The sequence below is a fragment of the Malania oleifera genome, chromosome 9, assembly GCF_029873635.1.
Source record: "Malania oleifera isolate guangnan ecotype guangnan chromosome 9, ASM2987363v1, whole genome shotgun sequence".
Classification (NCBI taxonomy): domain Eukaryota; kingdom Viridiplantae; phylum Streptophyta; class Magnoliopsida; order Santalales; family Ximeniaceae; genus Malania; species Malania oleifera.
The window spans coordinates 45,182,982-45,209,019 of record NC_080425.1 but is presented as its reverse complement, the minus strand read 5'-3'; the positions used below and the strand labels follow the sequence as shown (position 1 = coordinate 45,209,019).

At 37.5% G+C, this 26,038-nt stretch overlaps 1 protein-coding gene across 6 annotated transcripts in view; it reads left to right on the top strand.

Annotated features, from left to right (window-relative positions):
• The first annotated feature begins 2,453 nt into the window (after positions 1-2,453).
• LOC131164728 (protein WHAT'S THIS FACTOR 9, mitochondrial) overlaps positions 2,454-26,038 on the top strand; it is a 32,172-nt gene continuing 8,587 nt past the window's right edge. The window contains exons 1-3 of one of the 6 annotated variants that reach the window (XR_009139327.1): positions 2,454-3,054; positions 3,147-4,263; positions 4,358-4,412. Coding sequence is in view for 5 of the 6 variants with exons in the window: in XM_058122157.1 (XP_057978140.1) it covers positions 2,599-3,855 (1,257 nt within the window). In the remaining variant the exon portion in view is untranslated. Of the gene's footprint in view, positions 4,264-4,357; positions 5,948-22,442; positions 23,001-26,038 lie in introns of those variants that run through there. The other 5 variants (XM_058122154.1, XM_058122153.1, XM_058122156.1 and 2 more) reach the window with 5 other exon arrangements.

Sequence of the window (26,038 nt, the reverse complement as noted above, 5' to 3'; positions counted from 1 at the left end):
GAAGGAGAGAGAGAGAGAGAGAGAGAGAGAGGGTGGAGGGGGAGGGAGGGAGAGAGAGAGAGAGACACAGAGAGAGATAGAGATAGAAAGAGAGAGAGAGAGAGCGGACAGAGAGAGACAAATAGATTGATTGAGAGAGAGAGATAGAAATGGAGAGAGATAGAGAGGGGGAGGGAGAAAGAGAAATTTATAGAGAGATGGAGAGAGAGAGTGGGGGAGAGAGTGTGAGATAAAGAGAGAGAGAAAGAGAGAGAGGGACAGACAAAGAGAGAACGATAGATAGGTAGAGAGAGATATATATAGAAATGGAGAGAGAGAGAGAGAGTGAGTGGGAGAGATATAGAGGGGGGAGAGAGTGAGAGAGAGAGAGAGGGACGGAGAGAAATAGAGAGAGAGAGGGAGTGAGAGAGAGGGATAGAGGGAAATAGAGAGAGAGAGAGAGAGAGAGAGAGAGAGAGAGAGAGAGAGAGAGTGAGTGAGATAGAAATGGAGAGATAGAGAGAGGGAAAAAGAGTGAGATAGAGAGGGTGGAGGGAGAGAGAGAGAGAGAGAGGGAGAGAGAGAGGGACGGACAGAGAGAGAGACAGATAGATTGATAGAGGAAGAGAGAGAGATAGAAATGGAGAGAGAGAGATTGAGAGGGGGAGGGAGAAAGAGAAATTTATACATATATATATAGAGAAAGAGAGAGAGAGAGGGAGAGAGAGAGGGAGAGAAAGTTATAGAGAAATAAAGAGAGAGAGAGAGAGAGAGTGAGAGTGTGTGTGTGTGTGTGATCGATAAATATATATATATAGAGAGATATATAGCTATAGTTTAAAAATACATATTCTTGGTATTGTATGGTATGTATGGATGTATAATTTATGTTTCCGCTGCGTAGGTATGATTATTGTATATAGGAATACACCAGTGTCCTTTTGAGGCCTGGGATTTTCATAGAACGGGTATTAGAGTAACTCATATGTGTTTATGAAAAGAAAAAGGAAAATAATAATATGAAATGATTTAAATTTTGAGGTCGTTATAGAGTGTAACAGAACTAAGTTTGTTTAAGGCTAATTCTGGATAATCAAATAAGCACAAGGATAAAAATATTGTTAAAATACACCACCTTAGCAATGATTCGTGCTAGTGGATGATCGTCAAAGCATGTTTTGCAATTGCCTAGAATGTAAAAAAATGTACAATGTATTGGTTTTAGACAACTGCAAGGGAAATATTAGGAACACATGCCTGTAGAAGTTAAGAAATTGAGTCGTTTGGTGTGAATAAGTGCGAATGACCATGTGATACATGCCCAAATGTGAAAATAGAAGTTTGTTCACTTTGTTTATATACATACATACATATATATATATATATATGTTGAGAATTCCACTTGTGAGCTTATCCCACATTAGAAAATTAGAGTGGATGATGGGTGCTTATATACATGGTTGGGCCCAAGACCCAATAGGCTTAAGCTTTTGGGTCAAGTTGGTGTTTACCCATGTGTACTAAGCCTACCTATGGACTCATTCAGTCCTAACAAGTGGTATCAAAGCCGAAGGTTCATAACTCTGGGTGAGTGATATCATAAAAGTCAAAATGTGAAGTTAATTCTCTTGACATGCTAACAGTTAGAAGACCAAGTGTGTGACCGAGACCAATAAGGATCATCTAGGCCTGGGATGGATCTGAAGAGGGTCAAGGCGTGGGAGGTAGGATTGGTTCGGAGGCACGTGGAATGCAATCCGAGACACGTAAGGTGCCAGTGGTAAGACCCACTTGAACAACTGTTGGGGAATTGAGCTTACTCCCATAAGGGAGATTGTTTCCGTTTAAAGGGGAGCAGTTGGAACTCACAAGTGAAGGAGAGATTGTTGAGAATTCCATTTGCGAGCTTATCCCACATTAGAAAATTAGAGTGAATGATGAGTGCTTATATACATGGTTGGGCCTAAGACCCAATAGGTTTAAACTTTTGAGTCAAGTTGATGTTTACCCATGTGTGTCAAGCACACCTATGGACTCCTCCAGTCCTAACAATATATATAGTTGGAAAACATTTTTTTAAACCTTTAACTTTTACTTTTTGTATGCGAGCATGAAATTCAGATTTTAAATTTTAATTTGTATTAATTAAGCATATAATTTTTCTAAGTGCACTTAAATTCAAATTCAAATCCCGAAATCCATAATCCTAAATATTACTCTATATTATTATTTAATTTTTTTAAAAAATTGCCTTCTTTATAATTATTTTGAAATCTAAAATAAAAAATAAAAAATTATTTTGTACATTTAGACAAACTCTTTATTTCTTACTTTTTTTTTTAAAATATGAATATGAATATGAAATAACTAAAAAATAAATTAAAATTTTATAATTTGTTAAGAAATTTTTAAAAATTAAAAATATTTTTGACAATTAAATGGAATCTTAATAATTTTGGAGCCCATTATTTTCTGACCCGCCATGGATGGGCTTCCAAAAAGGGAAGAAGAAAATATCGGTGAGCCGACTCGATTGGACGCGGCTGATGCCTACGGACAGTCGGTTAGTTCCGAAACGAAGACTTTCTGTCAAATTCCAGTCAAGTCCCCTGCCCAGCTATGTCTGTCCTCCGCTGCACCCCCGCCGCCATATCCCTCCTCGCCCACCGTTTTCACCATCGCCGAACCTTCGTTGAAGCCCGGATCAAATGGGTTCGAGACCCCTACCTCGACGAGGTCGTCCAGAGAGAGAAAAATCTCAAACCCATGCTCTTGCTCAAGAACCTCATTCTCTCTGCACCCTCCAGAGCCCTTTCCATTTCCGCCACCTCCGCCGCCAAAGTCGCCCTCAACCTCCCCACCACCGTCGCTAAATTCTTACAGAAGTACAACTCTGTCTTCCAACAATTCCAACCTCATCCCAAAGCCCACCCTCACGTGCGCCTCGCGCCCCGCGCTCTCACCCTCCATAAGGAAGAAAGTGCAATCCATGATTCTCCGGATCGTCGCGTAGAGGTCGTGGAGAGACTTGTGAAATTTCTAATGCTTACACGAGCAAGAAAGCTTCCGTTCAGTGTAATCGATCGCTTTAAATATGACCTTGGTCTTCCCCATGATTACCTTCTTACACTTCTCTCCGATTTTCCTGAGTATTTTGAGGTTTGTAGTTTGCAGGATCGCTTGAATGAGTCCGAAGTGCTTGGCTTGGAATTGGTTTCTTGGAGAGAGGATCTTGCGGTTTCGGTGATGGAGAAGAGGGCAATGAGTGAGAATTGGGGGTATAAGAAGGGTTTGCGGCTCTCCTTTGCCATGCAATTGCCTAAAGGGTTTGATTTGGAGAAGAAGGTGAAGAATTGGGTTGATGAATGGCAAAACTTGCCTTACATTTCGCCGTATGAGAATGCATTCCATCTATCCCCGAGTAGTGATCAGGCGGAGAAGTGGACCGTGGCGGTTCTTCATGAGTTGCTTCATTTACTTGTGTCAAAGAAGACGGAAAGGGAGAATGTGTTTTATTTTGGAGATTATTTGGGGTTTGGGTCCAGGTTTAAGAAGGCTTTGGTTCATCACCCTGGGATTTTTTATGTTTCGAATAAGATTAGGACGCAGACTGTGGTTCTCAGGGAGGGTTATAGGAAGGACTTTTTGGTTGAGAAGCATCCATTGATGGGTATGAGGCATCGGTATATTTACCTCATGAACAAAGCAAAAAAGTGGCGTAAACCCCATGTAGTTTTTGGTGCTGGGCATAAAAAGAAGATCAATTCCAAGTCAAATCAGACTCATAAAAGCAGAAAAGAGCAGGAAGAGCAGTCCAATGGCTTGTCTGATTCTGAGTTAGAGGATGCTACTAATGTTGAGGAAATGAGGTTGTAGCTCTTGATTAGGGATGTGATGGCAGTCAGAGTGTTGCAGTCAACAGATGATAAAGAATTGGGAAGCATGAACTTGAGACAGGAAGGACATGAGATTTTTATGTTTGAGATAACTCAGTTGGAAAATAGCACAATCTGATGAAAGAAAATACTTGTGCAATGCGTAGCGTGAGAAGTGCATCTGGAGAGATTTTGATTGAGAAATCTCAGTTGTAGAGTACCTCAATTTGGACGAAGGATAAATTCCTACAACATGTTTTGGTAAACAAGAATTGTGTAAAGGTAATAGAGCAAGCAGGTGACTAGCAATAAACTAAACAATGTGAGAAGAGGGGAGATTATTGCTTGAATGCAGGTATTATCGGTGGTGGGAATATGACAATCGGCTGACATATCATATGGTTGTTTGGTTAGTAAATTTTTCTTTCTATGATGCTTCCCCATTTGAATTTGGTCAAACTATCTACTATTGAAGCATTCCTTGTTGACTTGTGCTCATGTAGGTTTTATCTAAAGGCAAACAGGTCAAGTACAGAGTCTCGTCTTTGTTCAACATTTGTAAGGTTCTGTTGTCTACCTTGCTTTACTGCTCATCAAGAAGATAGATATGTTTAGTTCACAGCAAATAGACTGTAAAATATGTCATTTTATAAATTCATATAGAAATATTTCAGTTAGGAAACATGGAAATATATCTTTTTAAATCTTAGTGTTAGGATGCGAAAGATCATCCATAGCTCAGATTGCATAATTGTTGCATGGTTTCCCAGGGATTGAAAGAACTCTTGAAGAAAGAGACATCCTCCTTGCCCATCCCCAAAAACAGCTGCGTAAATGTTTTTGTTTGGCTATTGCTTATGGGGCTGAGGTTATTTGACCATGCATGAAATTCAGGAATAGTTGAAGGACCAAGAAGACAAGATTCCATCCCTCCCCCTCGTAAAAATTGATAAACAGTAAATCTTGACTGAATAACGATACTGGCTACAGAGCTCAATATAGAATAAACAATCCTTTCTGCCAAACCATGGTATTTGATGGATGCTTGGGTGTCAAGATGCAAATATACAAGGTTGGTAGGCCCCTTGTCCTATTCGTACACTGCAGCAATGATTTAATTTTTATGAAACTATTTGGGTTTTATAGCTGATGAAGAATTCTAGCATAAATTCCCTGAGCTATTATTTTTATTTCACAACCAATCCAGTGCTTTGAGGCAATATGCCATTAATTTCCTCTTTGAAACTTGATTTGATTCTAAGAGTTCTTGAGTCAATCTTGGAAAAATATATTTGCTCCCACAAGCCTCGCTTGTCAATTGCAAGGCTGTTCAGCAGATTCACAGTTAAAAACCCACCTTCCATGGAGTAAGCAAGCCAGGCCCCGCATATGGGCTTTTTGCCCCATACAGAGAAGTCTTTCACTTACATCGTATTTTAACCAGTTGTGGTAGTTACATCCAATGTGCTGCCTAACTAGCTGATACTGTCTTCTAGAATTGAACCAATATCATGTCATATATTTGACATTATGGGTAGTCTTCTTGACAATTACTCACTAATGTTTGATGAGCTTTCATAAAAGCATTTGACATACAAGAGGGAGTTGGAACTTTAGTCATGGTGAGGAAGAGATGGATGCAATACCGGAAGTTGATGACGAGCTATTGTTGGAGAAAGTAAGGACCCATGATGATATTTGCGTGTTTGCTGCCTGGCTTCTTACTTTGCTGAATTGAGACTTCTTCTTCCTCTTCTTCTTTTATTTTTATTTTTATAAATACAAGGGATGAGGGGTGGGCCTTGGATCAATAGCAAGGTTGCTCCTTGTCACTGGTTGGTCATGGGTTTGAGTCCAAGGAAACAACCTCTCTACATAAAACTAGAGGTAAGGCTGCGTACACCATGATGACCCTCCCCTTGCCCTCGTGAAGTGGGGAGCCTTATGGCTTAGGGACCCCTTTTTTTTTTATTTAAATTTTAATAAATACAAGAGATGCAGATCATGGGGGAAGGGAATGGACTGGTGATGCAGGCAATAAAAGGATCAAGGAAAAGCAGGTTATAGCCTTATAGGGCCGGACTTTCTTTAAGGTATTGCTCTGTGTGATTGGTTTTTTTTTTTTTTTTTGAGCAGCAAACTGAAGCGCTGAGTTGTAATCTTCTCACCTTTTAGCGGCAGAGTTGTTATTTCCTTATTTAAGTTCTTTCGTTGTTATTTGTAGGGTAACTTTTAATAGCCCTTTAGTGTCTCTTGTTGTCAAATTATATGTTTGGAAATAATCTCGTGAGTATAACGAGGCTGTATTTTGTATGTCTGTGAATGAGAACCTGTGAAGTTATAAACAACTGATGGAAAGGGCTCTGAATTCTGATTAGGCTTGCAAAGGAGGGAGAAATTAAATTGGAGGTATGTTGTGTTTTAAACAATAACATGAGAGCACTGTAGCAAATCCAGCGATCACACCCTAGAAAATATGCATAGCACATCAAGGCAAGAGAGTTGAATTACTTTATTTCTTTCCATGCCAAAACAAGTTGAATACAACCATATTTTAGGATCTTGGAGACCAAGTTCCCTTGGTGCAGAAGTAAACTTTGAGACTAAAGGATTGACTGTTTTTGACAAGATTTGGATTCCTTTTGGACCCATTGAAACTTGTCATATCTGCCACAGATTATAAAAATAAGTCCAGAACTGAAAAACCCAATTTGGCTGCCCACTATTGCAGCACAAGTTCAAAATACCAAAATGCTTCTACAGCGAAAACATAAAAATTGTATTCTGAACCTCAAGACAACTTAAGCAAACATTAACTGAAGCCTGATGATTTTCTTAGAGACATCCCAGATTGATCCCAACCCATCTTGGCATTGCCAAATAAGAACTTAGGCATTTGAATCAAGGCCTCTGCCCCTCCTTTTTTTATGCATAGGTTGACTACTGTTGGCTCCCATAATCTCTTTTTTGGCTTGGAAGAACTGGAAAACTTTGAGTAAAAGGGGTGATATTTCTCATACATGCTGTGATTAAAGTATTGGTCAGCATACCTCAAGTACAAATGTACACTCCACTGAATCCAGTGGAGGATCCTCCTTTTGGTTAACAATGAACTTCTTGTATCCACCGCCATGTGCTGCAACTATTTAGTCATCAAGCACATCTTTAATTATCCCTCAGTTTATGTGTCAATGCTAAGTGAGCAAGCGCCTTATCATTGAACAACATATCCTGGTAACCACCATTAGTGTTGGATCTTCAACATTGAAAATGTTACTAATGCCCCAATCTTCTGGTAATTCAAGGGCAATAACTTTGGAGCTTGCCTTCTTCACAATATTGTATTGTCTGATATTCTTGGAATGTGGCTTCTTCTAGGTCCCAAGAAACTGCTTGGTTCATATGCGATCATTAACGTATCACCTTCAAATTCGACAAACCGTCTTTGTAGATCAGCAAGTGCCTTGTAACTTCCATTGCTAAGTGCAATTTTCCTTCTCACTCCATCATGAATATTCCTTGCGCACTTGACAAATCTTTTTGCACCACCACTAATTCTGGCATTGATAGGTAATGAAACCATGTCAATAGGCTTTCTTGGCTGCAAGCCTAAAACAATCTCAAGGGGCTTGCATACAATAATTCTATCAATCTATTTGTAGAACTATTGTTGAAAATTCTGCCATAGAAAGTAATTAATACCAAGTGGTAAAATGATCACAACTAGGCACCTGAAGAGATCACGTAAACTTTGGTTTACAAACTTGGTTTGTCCTTCCATTTTTGGTTGGAAGGAAGTAGAAAAAATGAGGGTTGTATTTATCAACTTCAATGGGATTCTCTAAAAGTAGCGGATAAGCTTGGTAAACCATGTGAGTTTCAACTTCTTGAAAAAAGATCTTTTTTATATTGGATAGCATTTGATGTCATTGAGCATTGAATAAAGTAGTGCCTTTTTGGGAAACCTATCAATAACCACAACAGAGTGGTTGAAACCCTTGGAAGTTTTTGGCACCTCTAGGACAGGGTCCATTTTAAGTTATTCCCATGGCTCATGGCTTTTTGTAAAGGCATGTAAAGACCATTGTTCTTCTTTCTTCCTTTAGCTAGCTGGCATGTGCGGCATTGAGTGACAATTTTAGCAACATCTCGCTTTGAGCTAGGAAAATAGAAAGAATCTTCCATCATAGAAATTGTTTAATCACGCCCAAAATGATCTGCTGCTTCTCAGGGATGTAATTCCCAACTTGAGAGAAGTGTTGGATGAGCAGAAGCGATTCTGCTTGGGAAAAAAAAAAAATCCTTCATAGAGAGAAAAATCTGGATCATTAGTTTGCTACTCAGCTAGCAGATTACCAATATATAACACTGAAATCTTCGCAAGAAGCATAATGTCTCTTGAGTTGTTTAAGACCAACCACTTGGACAGTCATTGAAGAGAGAATATGGTGCACTTGGTCTGCTTTGTTCTGAATCCCATCCTTTTGTTTGATTACAAATGAATATTCTTGCAAGAAGGAAACCCATTTGATGTTATGAGTCTTGATGACTCAACTTCTTTTGTGAATTGATATACTTTAGCCTCATGGTCAGAGAATAGAAGAAACTCCTTCAGGATAAGATAATAATGTTCGCAATAGCAATGGGCATGTACTGGAACTTATAACTCCTTGTCATAAGTTGAGTATTTCTTCTTGGCCTCTTTTAACTTTTCATTTAAAAGTGTGATTGGATGCAAGGGAGCTTCATTCATTTGCCACTTCATTTCTTCAAAAGCTGTAGCAGTTGCCTTAGACCAAGTAAATTGGCATTTTTGGAAATTAAGTTAAACTTGATGTTCATAGTGTTTGGTTCAAGTAGTAGGAAAAATTTTTTTGACTTGGGTAATGTATCTATAGGAATTTATGTATCTAGATAAATAGGCTGCATTAAATATGTAAAATTCTAATTAATATACATGTAGAAGGCTCCATATAAAGCCTATAAATAACCATGCACTCAAGCTATTGCATTAAGTGGAATCAAAGTTTTGAAGTGTTCTATTCTTTCTCTTCTCTCGACCTATCTTGTATCCTCCATCTCCAACAGGCCTTCATGCAAGTGAGTTTGCAGATATTTTTGCACACCCTTTTGCGGAGGACAATGGAGGAAGGCAAATGATTGATGGGCTGGAGCGGAATCCCATATATTTGTTTTTGCAGTCTTGGTTGGAGAGACCTTTTGAGGGAAGTGAGGTTAGCCAGGTAATGTTTGAGATGGATGGGGATAAGGCTCTAGGCTCTTGATGGTATTAGTATCGCTTTTGTCCATTTGGGTCGTGGTTAAGATTTTAAAGGAGTTCTTTTTCATGGTGTTTTGAGTAAGAGCATTAATTTGACTTTCATCACCTTGGTGCTTAAGTGGAGTAGATCTATTCATGTTGCTGATTTTTGGTCTATTAATTTGGTTACTAGCATGTAGAAGAGTATTGCGAAGGTGCTTGTGAATAGACTGACTTAGAAATTGGAAATACTAGAAAAGCTTGGGCTACGCAGCGAGGTAGCTTAAAAGTCACAATAATAAGATGGAAATAATTGTTTGAATTTGCTTGGGGTAGTTGAGGAAAAGTATAATATCCAAATAAGGTACAATGACAAAAAAAATAACAAGAAGCCTTGAGTCCTACTAGATGGGTTCAGCTACATGAATCCTTTTCCACCAATTCACTTGATCTAGACCATTTTCTTCTATTAAATTAAGGGCCCTTAAATCCTTCCGCACTACCTCATTTCAAGTTATTTTAGGCTTATCCCTATACCCCTTTTCATGCCAGAAACCATAGCCAACTCACTCCTCCTCAAAGTTGCTCTACTAGGCCTACGTTTCAAATGCCCAAACCATTTAAGTCGCCCCTTCCTTACCTTGTTTTCAATAGGTGCTATGCTTAAATTATTGCGTGTATGTTTATTTCTTATTTTATCTTTTAAAGTTAAATCAATCATCCACCTTAACGTATGTAGGGGTGGCAAAACGGGTCAAAACTCAAAGGGTGACCAGTGACTTGTGATCCGCCCGTTAAATTGGGTTTGGGTTTTATACAAGCCGATCCGTTCATAAATGGGTCAACCCGAAACCGACCCACTTATAAACGAGTCAACCCGGGTTCGGGTCACGGGTGACTCGTTTATTTGCCTACTATATAAACACATTACACCTAAAACCCTAATTTCTATCCACTATTCCGTCCTGCACTCCATTGCCTTGCGCGACTGTGCCCTTGCCTGTCCGCCCAGCACGCCACACACCGCACGCCAACGCCATCTTCCAACAACAATCCCACTTCCAAGTTATGATTCTTCTGAAAGCTGAAGCTCGCCATCTCCCTCACAACGCTCGAATGGTGGTCGTTTGGGTCTTTAGGTCCCAGATGCCCTCCTCTCCGTTTCTCGCCGCCGCTGCCCTTGTTTCACTCTCAGTCTCAAATCCATAGGGCTTCCCACTCTTCGACGGCCCGGACGCTGATGGGTCCTTTGGCGGGCGGCCTTGCGGCTTGCTGGATGAAAGAACCATGCTCGGAGGCAGTGAAATCCTCGACTTTGGTGGCCAGACGCGGCCCCGCCTATGCGGCGCATTTGGGTCATACTTCATGTTATTGTTCTTGAAAAATACTAGCTCTCCACTCTCCTTATCTCTTAGTCTCCCTCTCACCCTCGGTCTCCATCTCCTTTTCACTCTCAGTATCCCTCTTGGCTTTCCCTCTCAGTCTCCCTCTTGGCTCTCACTCAATCATTTTTTTTTTATATTTTATGTTTTTTTTTAAGAATTAAAAAATAAAATAAGAAGTGCTTTTATTTTAAAAAAATTAAGAAAAAATTAAAATTTATAAATTATTTTTTAAATTGGCCACTCGTTCACGACCCGTTTATTAAACGAGCGGGTTTGGGTTTATATGTTAGTCGACCGTTATTAAACGGGTTAACCCGAATTCGAGCCCGTTTAATCCCTACCCATTTATGATCCTCCCAAATTCGACCAGTTAACCCGTTTTGCCACCCCTAAACATACGCTTCTTAGAACTTTCATTTTCTGTACATATTTCTTAGTTGCCTAGCATTTTGAACCATAAACCATAGCTAGACTTATAGCTGTCTTATAAAACTTTTTGTTTAATATTAAGGGTATTCTACGATCACACAACACATATCTGATGCACTCGTCCATTTTCCCCAACCTATCTTAATTCTATGTACTACATTATCTTCAATTTTCCCTGCACCTTGCATAATAGATCCAAGATATCTAAATATATCAGTGCAACTAATCTTTTGATTATCTAGTTTAATGTTCTCTCTGTTGCTACTCCTTGCATACTGAAATTACATTTCATATATTCTATCTTAGTCCTACTTATCTTAAGCCCTTTAGACTCTAATGTAGTTCTCCAGAGTTCTAGCTTAGATTCCACTCCACTCTTAGTATCATCAATCAACATGATATCATCTACAAACAACATACACCAAGGGATTTCATTTTGGATATTCCTAGTAATTTCATCAATTATTAAAATAAAAAGATAAGGACTCAAAATAGAACCTTGATGTACTCATATTGTGATTGGAAACTCTCTAGAATCTCCCCCTACAATCTTAATTCTAGTCACTACTCTATCATACATATCCCTAATGACGTCTGTATATCTACTGCAAACTTTCTAATACCCACCAAAGCACTTCCCTAGGTACTCCATCATAAGCTTTTTCTAGATCAATAAAAATCGTATGCAAGTCTTTCTTCTTATCCCTAAATTTTTCCATTAAACTTCTTAAAAAATGAATAGATTCTATTGTTGATCTCCTAGACATAAAACCAAATTGATTTTCTGAAATCTTCATTTCTAATCTTATTCTATGTTCAATTACCTTTACCCATAATTTCATCGTATGACTCATAATCTTAATTCCATGAGAGTTATTATAGTTTTGACTATCACCTTGGTTTTTATAAAAAGGTACTAACGTACTTTTCCTCTATTCTTCTGGCATTTTCACGGTTTTTATAATATTATTGAATAGATTAGTTAACCAATAATTCCTTTATCCCCTAAACATTTCCAAACTTCAATTGGTATTTATCTGGTCCTATAGATTTCTCACTTTTCATTTTTTTTAATGCCATCTTAACTTCAAGGACTCTAATTTTGTGAATAAATTTACTATTTTTAATCTTCTCTTCATTTGTTACTTCCAAGTTCAATATTTCATTTTGGTTTTCGTTAAACAACTTATCAAATTATCTTCGCCACCTCTCTTTTATGTCTTCTTCTCTAAATAAGACATTATCATTCTTGTCCTTTATACATTTTGCATCACCTAAATCTTTGCATTTTCTTTCTCTAGCTCTAGCAAATCTATAGTTGTTTTTTTCTCCTTCTTTGTATCTAGTTTAGTATATGAAGTATCATAAACTCTATGTTTACCTTCATTGATATTCTTTTTTGCATTTTTTCTCGCTTCTTTATATTTTTCAAGGTTTTCTATATTTCTACAATTTTGCCATATTTTATACCAATTTATTTTTGTCTTAACAACTTTTTGGGCTTCTTGATCCTACCATCAACTTTCTTTACTACCCAAGTATCTTCCTTTGGACTCACATAAAACCTCTTTTGCTATCCTTATGTTTGAATTTGCCATTTTATTCCAAACAGTTTTTGCATCAACCTTATCCTCCTACTGTCCAATCACACTCTTTGTTCATCTTATCTTTGAATTTTACTATATTATCTCCCTTCAAGTTCCACTCACTATCTAGCCCTCTTGTGTTGATTTATGCTACTCCTCTTCCATTTTTTAATATGAATATCTAATAGTAAGACTCTATGTTGTGTAGCCAAACTTTTACCTCGAATAACTTTACACTCCTTGCAAGATAGACGATCTCCATCTTAGTTAAGAAGAAATCTATTTGGCTTTTATTATACCCACTTCCGAAAGTCATTAAGTGTTCTTCTCTTTTTATAAAACATGTATTAAATATAACCATATCGTAATACGTGACAAAATCTAATATTGAATCACCCGCCTCATTTTTATCTCCATATCCACGACCTCCATGTATCCTATCACTATATTATCCTTGCCAATGTGACCATACAAATCAGCTCCTATGAATGTCTTTTCAGCCTTGGTATCCCTTGTAAAATTCTATCCATATTTTCCCAAAATTGTCTTTTCAAATTTTTTTCTAGGCCTATTTGGGGAGCATATGTACTAATGTCGTTCACTATCTCTAGGCCTAAAGCTATATTAATTTTAATAATCCTATCCCCTATTCTTTTAACATCTATTACATTATCTTTTAGGTCTCTATCTACAATAATACCCGCCCCGTTTTTATGTTTCTCTTTACCAGTGTACCAAAGTTTAAATCCTGATTTTTCAATTTCTCTAGCTTTCTCTTCTACCCATTTCGTTTTTTGAAGGCAAATGAAGTTAATTTTCCTTCTCAACATTTTTTCCACTATTTCCATACTTTTTTCCATGAGAGTCCCTATATTCCAAGTTGCTAATATTATCTTAGTTTCTTGTGCTAACTTATTAACCCTCTCCCTTTTATATTGACCTGGTCTATTCCATTGATCTAGGTGAATTTGGTAAGAATCCATGATACTTAGATCTGACAAAGTTTTTGTTAGCTACCTAACATAACCGTGCTCCTTTATCCGGGCTTGGGACCAACTGTGTGTACAAAGAATTTGTGTTACACATGCGAAGTACACGTTTGCTAATTTTTTTTTGTCATATTGCTTGTGTTATCATTAGTTTCTACCAAAGCTTTTTTTCGGAGGAGGATTATTGTAGGCTGATGATAGGGGATTAGATTGGAACCCTATATCTACTGATAAGATGCGTTGGTTAGAGAGACCTTTTGATGAGGAGGAAGTAGGGGGTGGTTTTTGGTATGGAAAGAGATGAGGCTCTAGGCCCATATGGTTTTAACATTATTTTGTTTTCTTAGAGCGTTAGGAAATAGTAAAGGAGGATCTGCTGAAAGTTTTTAGCGAGTTCTTTGAAAAAGGTGTCCTTGCTAAGAGTATTAATTCCTCCTTTGTAGCCTTGGTTCTGAAGAAAACTAATTCTATTAAAGTGGAGGATTTAAGACCTATTAGTCTTGTCTCTAGCGTGTATAAGATTATTACTAAAGTCTTAGCTAATAGGTTGAGTGCAGTGCTTGATGATACCATATCTAGCGGTCAAAGTGCATTTGTGAGGAGAAGGCAAATAATGGTTGCTATTTTAGTTGCCAACGAGATAGTAGAGGATATTCGTAGGAATAAGAAGAAAGGGTTCATCTTTAAACTAGATTTTGAGAAAGCCTACAATAGAGTGAGTAGGAGTTTCTTGGATAGAGTTTTTACAAGAAAGGGTTTTTGGGTGTGTCCACATTGTTGGATCAAGGGTTTTTTGTCTTATGTGTGGTTTTTGGTAATTGTGAATGGTGAGCCTAAATCTTGGTTTGGTGCTTCAAGGGGTATTAGACAAGGAGACCCTAATCCCCTTTTTGTTTGTCCTTGTAGTAGATGAATAGGATGGTGGATGGAATGGTGGAGAAGGGTTTGGTTAAAGGTCTAGAAGCTCCAGTTCACTAATGACACCATCTTCTTTTTAGACGATCACAAGCTTTCTTGTAGGAGTATTTTGGGTATCCTTCATATTTTTGAGAGGGTGTTTGGGCTAAAAATAAATGTGGGGAAGAGTGATTTAGCAGCTATGAATGTGCCAGTCAAGCATGTTAGGGAGCAGGCTAACAAAGTAGGTTGTGGTATATTGGATTGGCCTTTGACATACTTAGGTGCCCCTTTGGGGGGCAATCCTAGAGCTGCAGATTTTTGGAACCCGATAGTGGAAAGGGTGATCAAGAAATTAGATGGTTGGAAGAGAGTCCTCCTCTCTCTTGGAGGTAGAGTTACTTTGATTTAGGGTTGTCTTGCTAGCATCCCGTTATATTTCTTGTTTGTCTTTAAGATTCTGGTGGGAACTGCTAGCAATTTTGAGAGGATCACGAGAGAGTTTTTGTGGTCCGGCGGAGGGAGTCATAGGGATCATCTAGTGAGTTGGAATGAGGTCTGTGGATCTAAAAAGGAGGCGGTTTGGGTCTTGGCATGTTGGTGTCTAAAAACACTGCTCTTGTAGCTAAATGGCTATGCAGCTTCCCTATAGAAGAATCATCCCTTTGGCCTAAAGCAATAAGAGGTAAGTTTGGGATGGATGAGAATGGGTGAGATGCTAATGCTAATTTAGGATGCTCTTTGGGGAGTCCGTGGAGATCCATTTCTCAGATCTATCCTTCTTTCATCCCTCACACTAAATTTGAGGTGGGGAGGGTTTCTTATATTTATTTTTGGAAAGACCCGTGGCTGGGAAATTCACCTTTTTCTACTTCTTTCCCTTATCTCTTTCATCTAAGTTTTGAACAAAATAAAGCCATTTCTTTTTTTTTTTTTTGGGTGAATTGATCTCTGAACGATAGGAAGATCGTGGAATTGTCATCTTTGTTATCTTTATTGAGTGGGAGTAACCTTTCTTTAGGGAGGGACATTTGTTCTTGTTCTTTGGACCAATCAAGTGTGTTTTCTTGCAAATCTTTTTTTGAATTTTTGATTTGTTTCAAGTGAAAAGAGTAGAAATTCAATAATCCAAACAGCAAATGATGCACAATTCAAATCAGTTCTAATTTCTAGAGAAGTGCATTAACCCAAAAGACTTCCCTACAAATAATACCTTAATCACCAAAGCTCGCCGATACATTTTAGAAGTAGGAAAATGTCACCCATAACAGAGCATGCAAAGGAATGTTTGCTTATAGGAAATAGCAGAGATTAGCAGAGTTACAATTTCCCATTTATTCCTGTATAAATGACCACCTAATTTACTTAGCTTAGTTTAATGGTTCCCAATAGTAAAGCTGAATAAACATTGAAATTATGACTACATGATTTCACTATGCCTAACAATCAAATTTTGTAAATTATTTTACTTTGATTTACAAACGATAATCACACTATGGGGACTTTCACTACCAAGTAAACAGTAATCGTTCTACTCGCTAGAGTATTTAGGAAAAAAAATGAGGAGCCATTAAAACTTCAACTTACAAATACCCAAGAAAGAGAGCAAAAAAAAAAAAGTGATCAAATTACCAACATAGTTTAACAATTCGCAATGCTCAGCACATACCAAAATTTTGACTCAAATAAAAAATTACAAGGAAAAAAAAAGAGTGGATTTGCCTAAAAGTCAAGGTGATTCCTATTGGCTCAATTGATTCCTATGAACAATAAAGACAAATTTACTATCGAATGATGTTGGCTTACAACCGCAAAGCACCCAACAACAATGGACAGCCTGGTGCACAAAGCTCCCATGTATGTAGGGTCTAGGAAAGGAGCAGACCACAATGGGTCTATAGTATGCAGCCTTACCTTGCTTTTTTGCGAGAGGGTGTTTCCATACCTTGAACCCATGATCTATAGTCGCATGGCAACACTGCACCGTTGCGCCAAAGCACCCAGCGACAATGAAAGAGCACAAATCTAGAAAGTATAATTAAAATTAAGACTTTCTTATTTACAGTCCTCTAAATAAAATTTTGAAACCCAGCCCCAATAACATCAACAGAAAAAAAAAAAAAAAAAAAAAAACCAAAATTAATAAAATGCACAACCTTCTGCACGCACGTCCATCTTTGACATGTAAACATGAATTTTAACATACAAAAATTGGCTTATACCTTTCAATAGCTTGCAGTCTCTTCATGCATCAGTGTTTCATTAAGATTTTTTATTCCCTAAGTTTTTCATCCTATTCATCATTTGAATTCAAAAAATATCAAGATGCTATGGAATAGATAAACCAAAACCATTGTAGAACAAAGCAACAAAGTATGATGCTGACCTTGCAATGGGTCTCTCTCTTGCGAAACAACTCTCTCACTCTTGCATGAGCTCGATTGCTAGCAGTGGGCGATGTTAAAGCGCTCGGTGCAGATCATAGGAAAATTCTTTGATCTGAGATTGGATAAGGAGGGGGCGGGTGCTTGAGAACAACACCCCTCAAAATAGGTGGTTGAGTTCTCAAATGAGGCAATTTCCTATTGCCGATGGTTTATGAACTTTTGTTCAATTGGACAAGGGGTTCTAGAAGCGTACATAAAGGGAACTTTCATTGCTAGACGACAATTAGGTGGACGAGGATGAGGAAATTTTCGGAGTTAGGGTTGGGGGGGGGGGGGGGAGGTAAAAACTTTACGGTATTTATTCTTGGAGGCATGAAAGGAATTCAATGGTGAACCTTTGCCAATGAGTTATGTGACTTTGTGAAGGAAATTTTTCATGATTTTGAAGGAGTAGGCAATGCAAGCACTTCAGCTATTAGATTGGACTTAGGTGGTGTTGGAAGGAAAGAAACGTGAAGGCTGCTTAAGTTGTCTGCGATTAGAAAAATTGCGTCTTCGGCGTGAGGGTGTTTTGCAATTGAAGGAATCGGGAGTTTCATTACTAGAACACTTCATTTCTTGATAGGAGGGGAATGTCCATAAGGTGAAGCTATTTCGGAGGTCGTTGTGACTCTTGTAGAGGTGGCTAGGCTCGTGATCAGGGACAATGGGTTATGAAATATGGGTGGGCTCGTTTGGTACTCACCTTGTATTTGGGCTAGGCATATGAAATCTCTTTTAACAAAGTTGGGCCAATTAATATAACATGCCCAATGTCAAAACAATAATGCTTTGGGCCTTTATTTGGATTCAAAAAAGACTTTTCTCAACAGGGGCTCTCGTTGATGGGCCTCTTCTCTAAAAAGGCTCATTGCAAGGATTTGGGTGATTTGGTCCTTCCCCTATCTTCTGACCTTATCATTGAATAGGTCTACTATCCTGGCCTAAATTCACAAAAGCTAGATACAAGGGAGGTGGGTATTCAGTTATCTGTTAATGAAATCCAAATCCTCTCTCCAATTCTCCAAGACAAGCATCGAGTGGATCAACATGCAGAGCGTAATCAAGACTTTTAGCTTGGTTCTGAAAACAGCTTGTGACAAAAATGATGATACGAATAGAAGTGCCAAATTGGCCATTGATTCTATTTCTGCAGAGGGATTAGAGGTTCGTATCTCTAGGGTTAATTAAAAAGAAGCTGGTTTGGGTAGGAAATCTAAAAGTCTAAGGGTTCTAGGGTGTACGCTCATCAGAAGGCTGCTCTGATGGTGCAGAAATGAGGAAACTATATGAAGTGAAGAGAGAGCATTCTATTGAGATAAGGCCAACGATTTTAAGGAGAGATTTTGAAGGAGAGTTGAGTATCGTGGAAGATACACCTGCTAAGATGAAGGATATAGCAAGTGATGGAGATAGCAAAGGAAAGGGTGTTAAGAAGTGGGGAGATTTTTCAGGTAACGATAATGATGACTTTAGTGAGTTTGATTGTGATGGGGGTTTGCTGTTGGATGAGATTTGGGAACAATATGATACGTTTCTGATTCTTGTGATGTTCTAGAGGACCAATCATATTTACATTGAGCCCCATTGGAAAAGTTGGACGGGGTTCCTATTTTCGAAAGCTATGGGTTGGATATTAAATTTTACTGCAAGGATGGAATTTTATCTACACTAGTGGTGGTGATTACTAAGAAGGATTTAGAAGCCCAAGATATAATTGATAAATTGGATTTAAAAATGTGTTTATGCTGGAGGAATTGAAGTGTGCTTTGATGGGGGTGTAAGTACAAAGCGAAGAAGTGTTAGTGGGAGCTAGAAAATTTAAAGTGCTTAATGAATTACGATGGAAAGGGATTGAAAAGGGGTTTCTTGGTTAATTTTACTTTTTGTTTATTGTCTTTATAAATTTAATTTATTATTATTATTATTATTTTTTTAAAAAAAAAATTTTGTGTGGATCTTTTGCCTGAGGTTGTAACTTCTCTTTCTTAATCTACTATAACTTCTTTTATTATCCCCCCCAAAAAAAAAAAAACTATGAAGCTGACTTACCTTTATTTTTGAAGGATTGATGGACACACTAGTGAAGGCTTTGGAGGTGTTTTAGATTGCGACAACCTAATGAAGGGATTATTAAAAAAAATAAAAAATACATCAATTTGTGTATTTTTAATTTTTTTTTTCCTTTTTTGGATAGTTGGCTTTTGGCATGTAAATTTCAGTCAGAATACACCATTGGTGTTGTATACACATGGACATTTCACTACATTTTGTTTTCCCGAGTTATTCATCTCTAGCACCATTCAAATTGCCAAAGCTCAAAGATTTTGAGGAATAGGAGTATCATAATCAATGTATGATGGACAGCAAAGTATAGACCGCTAACCTTGATTATGGAGGGGCCAACCATAGACGACTCATTAGAAAATAGTGATTAACCTCTAATATTTTAAATTTTAACCCTTGAATGGCAGAGAAACATGTCCATTGTTAGTTTTTTGTATGGGAAGCGGTACTAGTTAAGGATAACATTCTAGGTTTTTTGATACAATAGATAGAAAAATGAGGAATTGAATGTTGGAAGCAATCAGCAACAGCCATAATTGGGAAAATTGCTGTATTTCTGAACCAAACTAATAGCCTCTTTGCTTTTATTTTGAAGATAGAGCTCAGTCAATCTTTATCTATCATTGATTACATCACCAAAATAACTAAAGTTGAGCCTCTCAACACTTAAAGAGTAGAGAGAGTTGGTGTTTTCCGCATTCATCATAGAATTGAGAGTGGTGTTCCTTATGAATCAATTGGATGACTAATATTGACATTCATAGAACCTAGAGCATTCAAAGTTTGAATTAAGGTTTATGCAGATGATTTGGCTGGAATTTTGAACATGGAAGCTGGGATTCTTGGGTGGGATCTTTTAGAGCTAAAGTTGTTTGAAATTGACAAACAAATGCTATCCTTTTGTTCAATACCATACTCCAAACCCCCCCCCCCCTCTTTTACTCAAAGAAAAATCTAACAAACAATCCTGACCTCATTCTTGCATAAAGAGAACTGAAGGAGCAACAACCGAATGACTTAGGCCCAACCCTGCCGCATCAAAGGAGAAGGGAAAGTTGCTGAAATAAACGATAACCAAAAAAGTAGCTGGAATACTTTCCTCTTTCATAGGGTACCAATTTCATGTAGACATGGAGGGTGGGAGTTCTGTCCACAGCCCCAAGAACACTCCAAGCAAACACTGTCTTTGCTCAAAAGAAAAGTAAGAAACAGAAGCTTAGGACAACACCAAATGGCAGAGAAATGGATTAACCTAGCTCCCTCATGGCAAAACTAGAATGTCCTCTAGACCCTTCCATCTCAATTGCTACTTTGAGCATCCTTTCACATGGTAGGATTGCATCTTCACCTTTCAATCCTCTGCCCAAATATTCTCCATGGCCAAGCGAGAGCATACACCTTGGCCGATGGACAAGCAGATGACTGGGGACAAATTGCCAAGAGGAGGCCAAAGGAGCAAGGATGAAATAAACCTAGAACAAACCCAAAGCCAACTCAAATCCTTGAATTCCAAACGGGAGGAAGCATCAAAGCCTGAGGAACCACTTCACATTGCCACACTGTGCAGGCCTGCACCCCACCTACCTTGAACAAACTGCCCTTCAGATCCATAGCTCAAAGCTCCATCCCTCTTCCTCTCTCTTTGTATCCCCCTGCTGGACATGGCAGCCAAAGCAATTGGCCGGGGTGGGGGGCTCCCCCACAAACTCATTTCAAATCCAGCGAAAAAAAAAACAGAAGATTGCGGGGAATACCAAAGTACCATCTTCTATCCTTTCCTTTTCCAAGAATACCCCCTTCCCCCACACAATTACCGACCATGTGTCAGATGCTGGATATGGCACACGTCAAGAATATGGGGCTTGGAAATGTTCATAAATCATATAGGTAATTGATGTTTTCTTAGGAACAAAATGATTTTATTGAGGGCAATTGCGGATTCTATTTTTGTTGCTAATGAGGTTGTGGAGGATGCTTAGAGTCATAAAGGAAGGGTAGTTGTGTTTAATTGGATTTATGATTTTGAAAAGGCTTATGTTCAAGTCAATTGGAAGTTTCTAGAAGGATTTTGGAGAGGAGAAGTTTTAGATATCGGTGGAGGACTTGGTTAAGGGTTTGTTTGTCTAATGCTTCCTTTTCTATTATTATTAATGGGAGCGTAAATCATGGTTTGCAGGTTCAAGGGGCTATTAGGCATGAAGATCCATTGTGCCCATTTTAATTTGTCTTCGTAGTTGACTACTTGTGTAAATTGATAGATATGGTGGTTGATAGAGGGTTTGTGATAGGTATTTGGGTGGGTAGTGAGGGGCTTATAGTCTTATCTTCAGTTTCCCAATGACACTATCTTCTTCTTAGAGGGTCATAGGAGTCTTTTTAAAATGTGTTCACCATTTTACAACTTTTTTAGTGCGTTTTAGGGTTAAAAGTAAATTTAGGGAAAGGTGAGTTATTAGGTATTAATTTGGAATTGGCTTCTTTAGCATGGTGCTCTGTTTTTTTTTTTTTAGGTGGTTGTGTCATTATTATTCAATATTGTATTTCTATTTCTGGTATGCTTTTTTATTTTTATTTTTATTATTTTTGTCCATTTTTAAAGTTCCTATTGGGGTAGCTAGGACCATTGAGAGAATCATGAGAGACTTTCTTTGGTTCAGGATTGTTGGGGAGAAGGAAGATAATTTGGTTAGTTGGGAGGTAGTGTGCAGGTCTAAATAGGAACGGGGGTTGGGTCTTGTAAATTTAGCTTACAAGAAAGTAGTTGGGATAAGAAAGTGGGCTTTATAGCTTCTTTTTAGAGTCTCTGGAGATGTATATCTCATCATTATTCATCTTTAGTCCTTGAATAATGGGCTGTGCCTTTGTTTCTGTCAAGACTTTTAGGTGGGGGATTTGGCTCTTTTCGTGTTGTTCCTCGTTGGTATCATCTTCCTTTGTTACAGAATGGAGCTGTTTCTTCTGATTGGGAGAATTTTTCATGGAATTTCCATTAATGATAGAGTGGTGAAGGAGCTTGGATCTTTGTTGAGTTGGTTGGGGAATTGTTGTCCTTCCTTTAGGGAGAATGTGAGGAAGTGGGTGTTAGGTCAAAGTTCCCTCTAAAATTAAGCCTTTTATTTGGTTTTAATAGTGTTACAGTAACACTTTATTGCAAAGTAGGAGGCATTCTAAAGCGTTATCTCTGGATGTGTGTTCTTTGCTTTGATAATTCTGATTTGCTTCTCATTTGTTTATGCATTGTTATTTCTCTTGGAGCCTGGAGGATATGGGACAAGCTTTTTGGTTTTATTGGGGAAAGTTGGGTTTGTCTGGAGCAGGAGGATATTCTGGGCATTTCTATTTTTGGTGTTCGTAAGGAGCAAAGACAGGTCAGCCCTCTGGAGATGTGGGTTTTATGCTGTGTTGCTGCTGGTTGTTTCTTAGGGAATGTGATTTGAAGATGTTCAACATGATTAGTTTGCTGTTTTGTATTAACTCTTTGCTTTTCTATTTTAGCTTTTTTGTTATTTTTAGGAAGATTCCTTATTCTCTTGTTTTGTACTGTTGAAGATCTACTGTGGATCAAACTAATTCTGAAGGACGTGCGAATGAACACCAATGGAACCATGAAGCTTTACTATGACAAGAAGGCAGCAATCTCATTAGCTCACAATTCAGTAATACATGAAAGAACTAAACATATTGAGATTGATAGACACACTTCATTAAAGAGAAAATTGAGTTTGGAGAAGTGTGTATGCCATATATCCCCACAACTCAACAAGTGGCAGATCTGTTTACTAAAGGGTTAGACATGAAGACTTAAGAAGCTCTGGTGGACAACTTGGAATGATTGACATCGATTCGCTAGTTTGAGGGGGAGTGTTGAAGATCTGTCGCATATGGAAAGCTACCATTCTCGGAAACTCTAAATATAGAGTGTCAAGAATCACAATTAGTATGTCCTAAATTTGACTTTCCTTGTTAGCTATAATTTTTTAGAATTAATTGTATAGAGTGAGTTGATTTCTTTCTATTTATAGGCACTTGACTTTATGTATAAAAGCAGCAGTATGTAATGACATTATACACAACATGATACAAAGAGTCATTCGTTAGTTTTTTCTACTTGTACATTATTATTATATTTTAAAAATATACCACCATTTTAGATTAAAAAAAAAAAAATCTGATGAAAAGAGGTTATTTTACAGCGAACAATTTTGTTGTTGTTGTTCTTGTTGTAAAGAGAGAAGACAGTGAACCATCTGCTTTCCTGTCACAATTATGGTTTTAAATATTAGTAACAAGTAGTGTTGCGTAATGGTGGTAGTTGTACCAAAAAGCGGGGGTAGTGGAAGTTATATTGCAAGAAACAGGTGTAATGATTATGAAGTTTTTTGTCAAGCATGCACAACATTTTTTTGGTAGATTTGCATGTTTTAAGCCCTTGGCCCTTTTTAATAGAAAAACTTAAATGAATTTTGGATCATTTAGTTAAATTTACTTTCATTGTTTAGTAAAGATAATATATTTACAATATTTTTAAAAAAGCAATTATTGAAGATTATTTTTCACTTTTCCCTACTTACTTTTTGTCCATGAATATGAATGAATTGTGGAGATATAGAAAATTAATGAAAGAAAATATTTGCAATATGATACGCTATCAAGCTATGCAATTACAATATTATAGTCATAAAAGTTATCACTATAAAGTAAATTATTAATAGCTTGAACAGGAAAAAAAAAAAAAACTAGAAGTAGAAGAAAGTTGAAGTTAACAAATATAAAAAAAAAAAAAAATGCAAAATTAATAATATTAAACAAAATAAAAAAATTCTTTAACAAAAAAATTATTGATTAATGCATCTCTTATGAATGATGCAAAAACTAATAATAGTTTTTGGTATTGATGTTATCCTCTTTGTAATCTTTTCCACCTCATCTTCTTCACATGGTTAATTGGGATTGATTACTATGGGAAAAATGAAAGAGAGTGGGTGGAAATAGAAAAAAATAAAAATAATTGTGTTGTAACAACCTTGTTGCGGCTGTAGTGGTCTCATAATTTCCTGTGGTAGTTGTTACATGGTAGTAGCGGTTCGTAGTGCCCATTGTGTTTGTGGTTTTTATTCTCACTGCAATTGTGATGTGCCAGTGTGTAGTGGTATTGAGACCCCAAAAATCTGTTGGACAGCGGCCTTATGCAATGATTGTGGCTGCTATTTAAAACCATGATTGCAATTGGTTGAAGATTTTATGGAGGTTGATTTTTGTGTCTTTGGGAATCAAGTGGGTGATAGCTGAGGAGCTGATCCAGGAAATTCAAGTGTGGAGGGGATCAAAATGCAAGAGGATAGGACTCTCTAGGATTCAATGCTTCCCTCTTTTCAGCTGGTTCAGAGAGTTGAGTAGTCCAGAGCCTTCCAAGGGATTGAGTTTTCAGTTTTGGATAATATTAGGGGCAAATGGATTTCTGTCTTGCATTTCTGGATGAAGGGCACCTCTTATGATAGCCCTGAATCTTTTGTTTTCATTTTGTAGATTCTGTGCTGCTTTAACTTTTAGATTAACGATCTTTATATATGGAAGTTTGTTATCCTTGGAGGCTTTCTGTAATATATTTTTACTTATCAAAAAATATAAATGAATAAAAATCCTTGAACAGCAATCCACATAAGTAACAAATTAAACAATAACTAAAGGCTCTTATTCTAGTTGTTGGACTCCAACCAACTGAAGAGGACAACAATAATCTACTGTACACAGAAATGAGACTGGTTGAGGCTTCTCCAACCGACAGGATACAGATTCAAAATTTAAACTCACGGTGGGATGAGCAATCAAGTACTTGGGGGATGGATGACTAAGCCAGAAGTGTCATTTTTGATCTGTTACACTAGAATGAAGAGCCACAGGAGTTGTACGGAACCCTATTCAGATAGCAGAGACCATCTTGTTCATGATGGCTTCCAATCATCCTCATTGCATTGAGGTCCTAAAAATCACAAATGGAAAAATGATTTAATAGTTATAGAATAGTCAATTTCTTTGTTCAATTGACTTAAGGGTAAAGGATTATTATTTGGAAGACATAATACACTGAGGCAGCTGCTGTAGATTTCACAGTTCAACTAGCAGCTCGTGCGCATGAACTACCATCATCAATGATAACAGATGAAGTGGGTTGTATTGGAGGAAAAAATGGTTCTTACCTTTCATAAAAGAATATGAGTAAATAGGATCCTTGGTAGTCATGTGAGCTGTGTTAATTGGTGCCCTACAAAACAAAACAAGAAGTGATCTGACATAAAATGATTCATCTTGATGCGAAACTAGTGGCTGTTTTGTTTTCTAGGCATGAAAGAGTACTCATTGCAATTAGAATTGCTAAAAGATGATGGGTTTTTCTGAAGTTGCAAAAAATAGATGGAGTATAGAAAAACTCGAGAGAGATGGTTTCTAACATCATCTTAATGGACTGTTGAGCCATTCTTGGAGAGATGAAAGCAGCACTCCTATAAGATTTTGAGGGAAAACTAAAAGGCGCCGTCATTGTAGAAGTAATTTGTTCCTCTAAAATAGTCATTATGAGGCATATATCAGTTTTTTCCATAAACTACCCAATCAACCTTGCTCCTTAAATGGAACCAATGTTCATGACACATTAACAGTTAAACAAAATTTGGATATGAACTCCAAAAAGAAAAAAAAAAAAAAAAAAACTCTAATTTCTAAAATGGACTCTAGGAAAAGAAAAAAAACCTCTAGTTTGATGCTATGGTATGGAAGCACCGAGTGTTGCATTCGGTGCTGTGCACAGAACCACTCTTTGCAGTTCTTTTTCATAATACAATTTTATTTACTTTATTTTTTCTTTTCTAATTTCTTTCTCAGATCAAATCTAATCTCTCTCTCTCTCTCTCTCTCTCTCTCTCTCTCTCTGTGCATTATGTCTCCCTACACAGAAAGGATAATCTTTGCCAAGCAGTGTCTCCTCCTCAGGGATGGCGCAGATTAAATGATGATGCAGTACTCTCCTAGTTTGATCTCAGAGGGGAAGTGATAAGCAAGTGATCTCTCTATGGGGATTCTTCACACTTTTAAAGCTGATTGGAAGGTGAGTTATCTAGATTGTTTGGATCATTTGTCCTTAGAATATC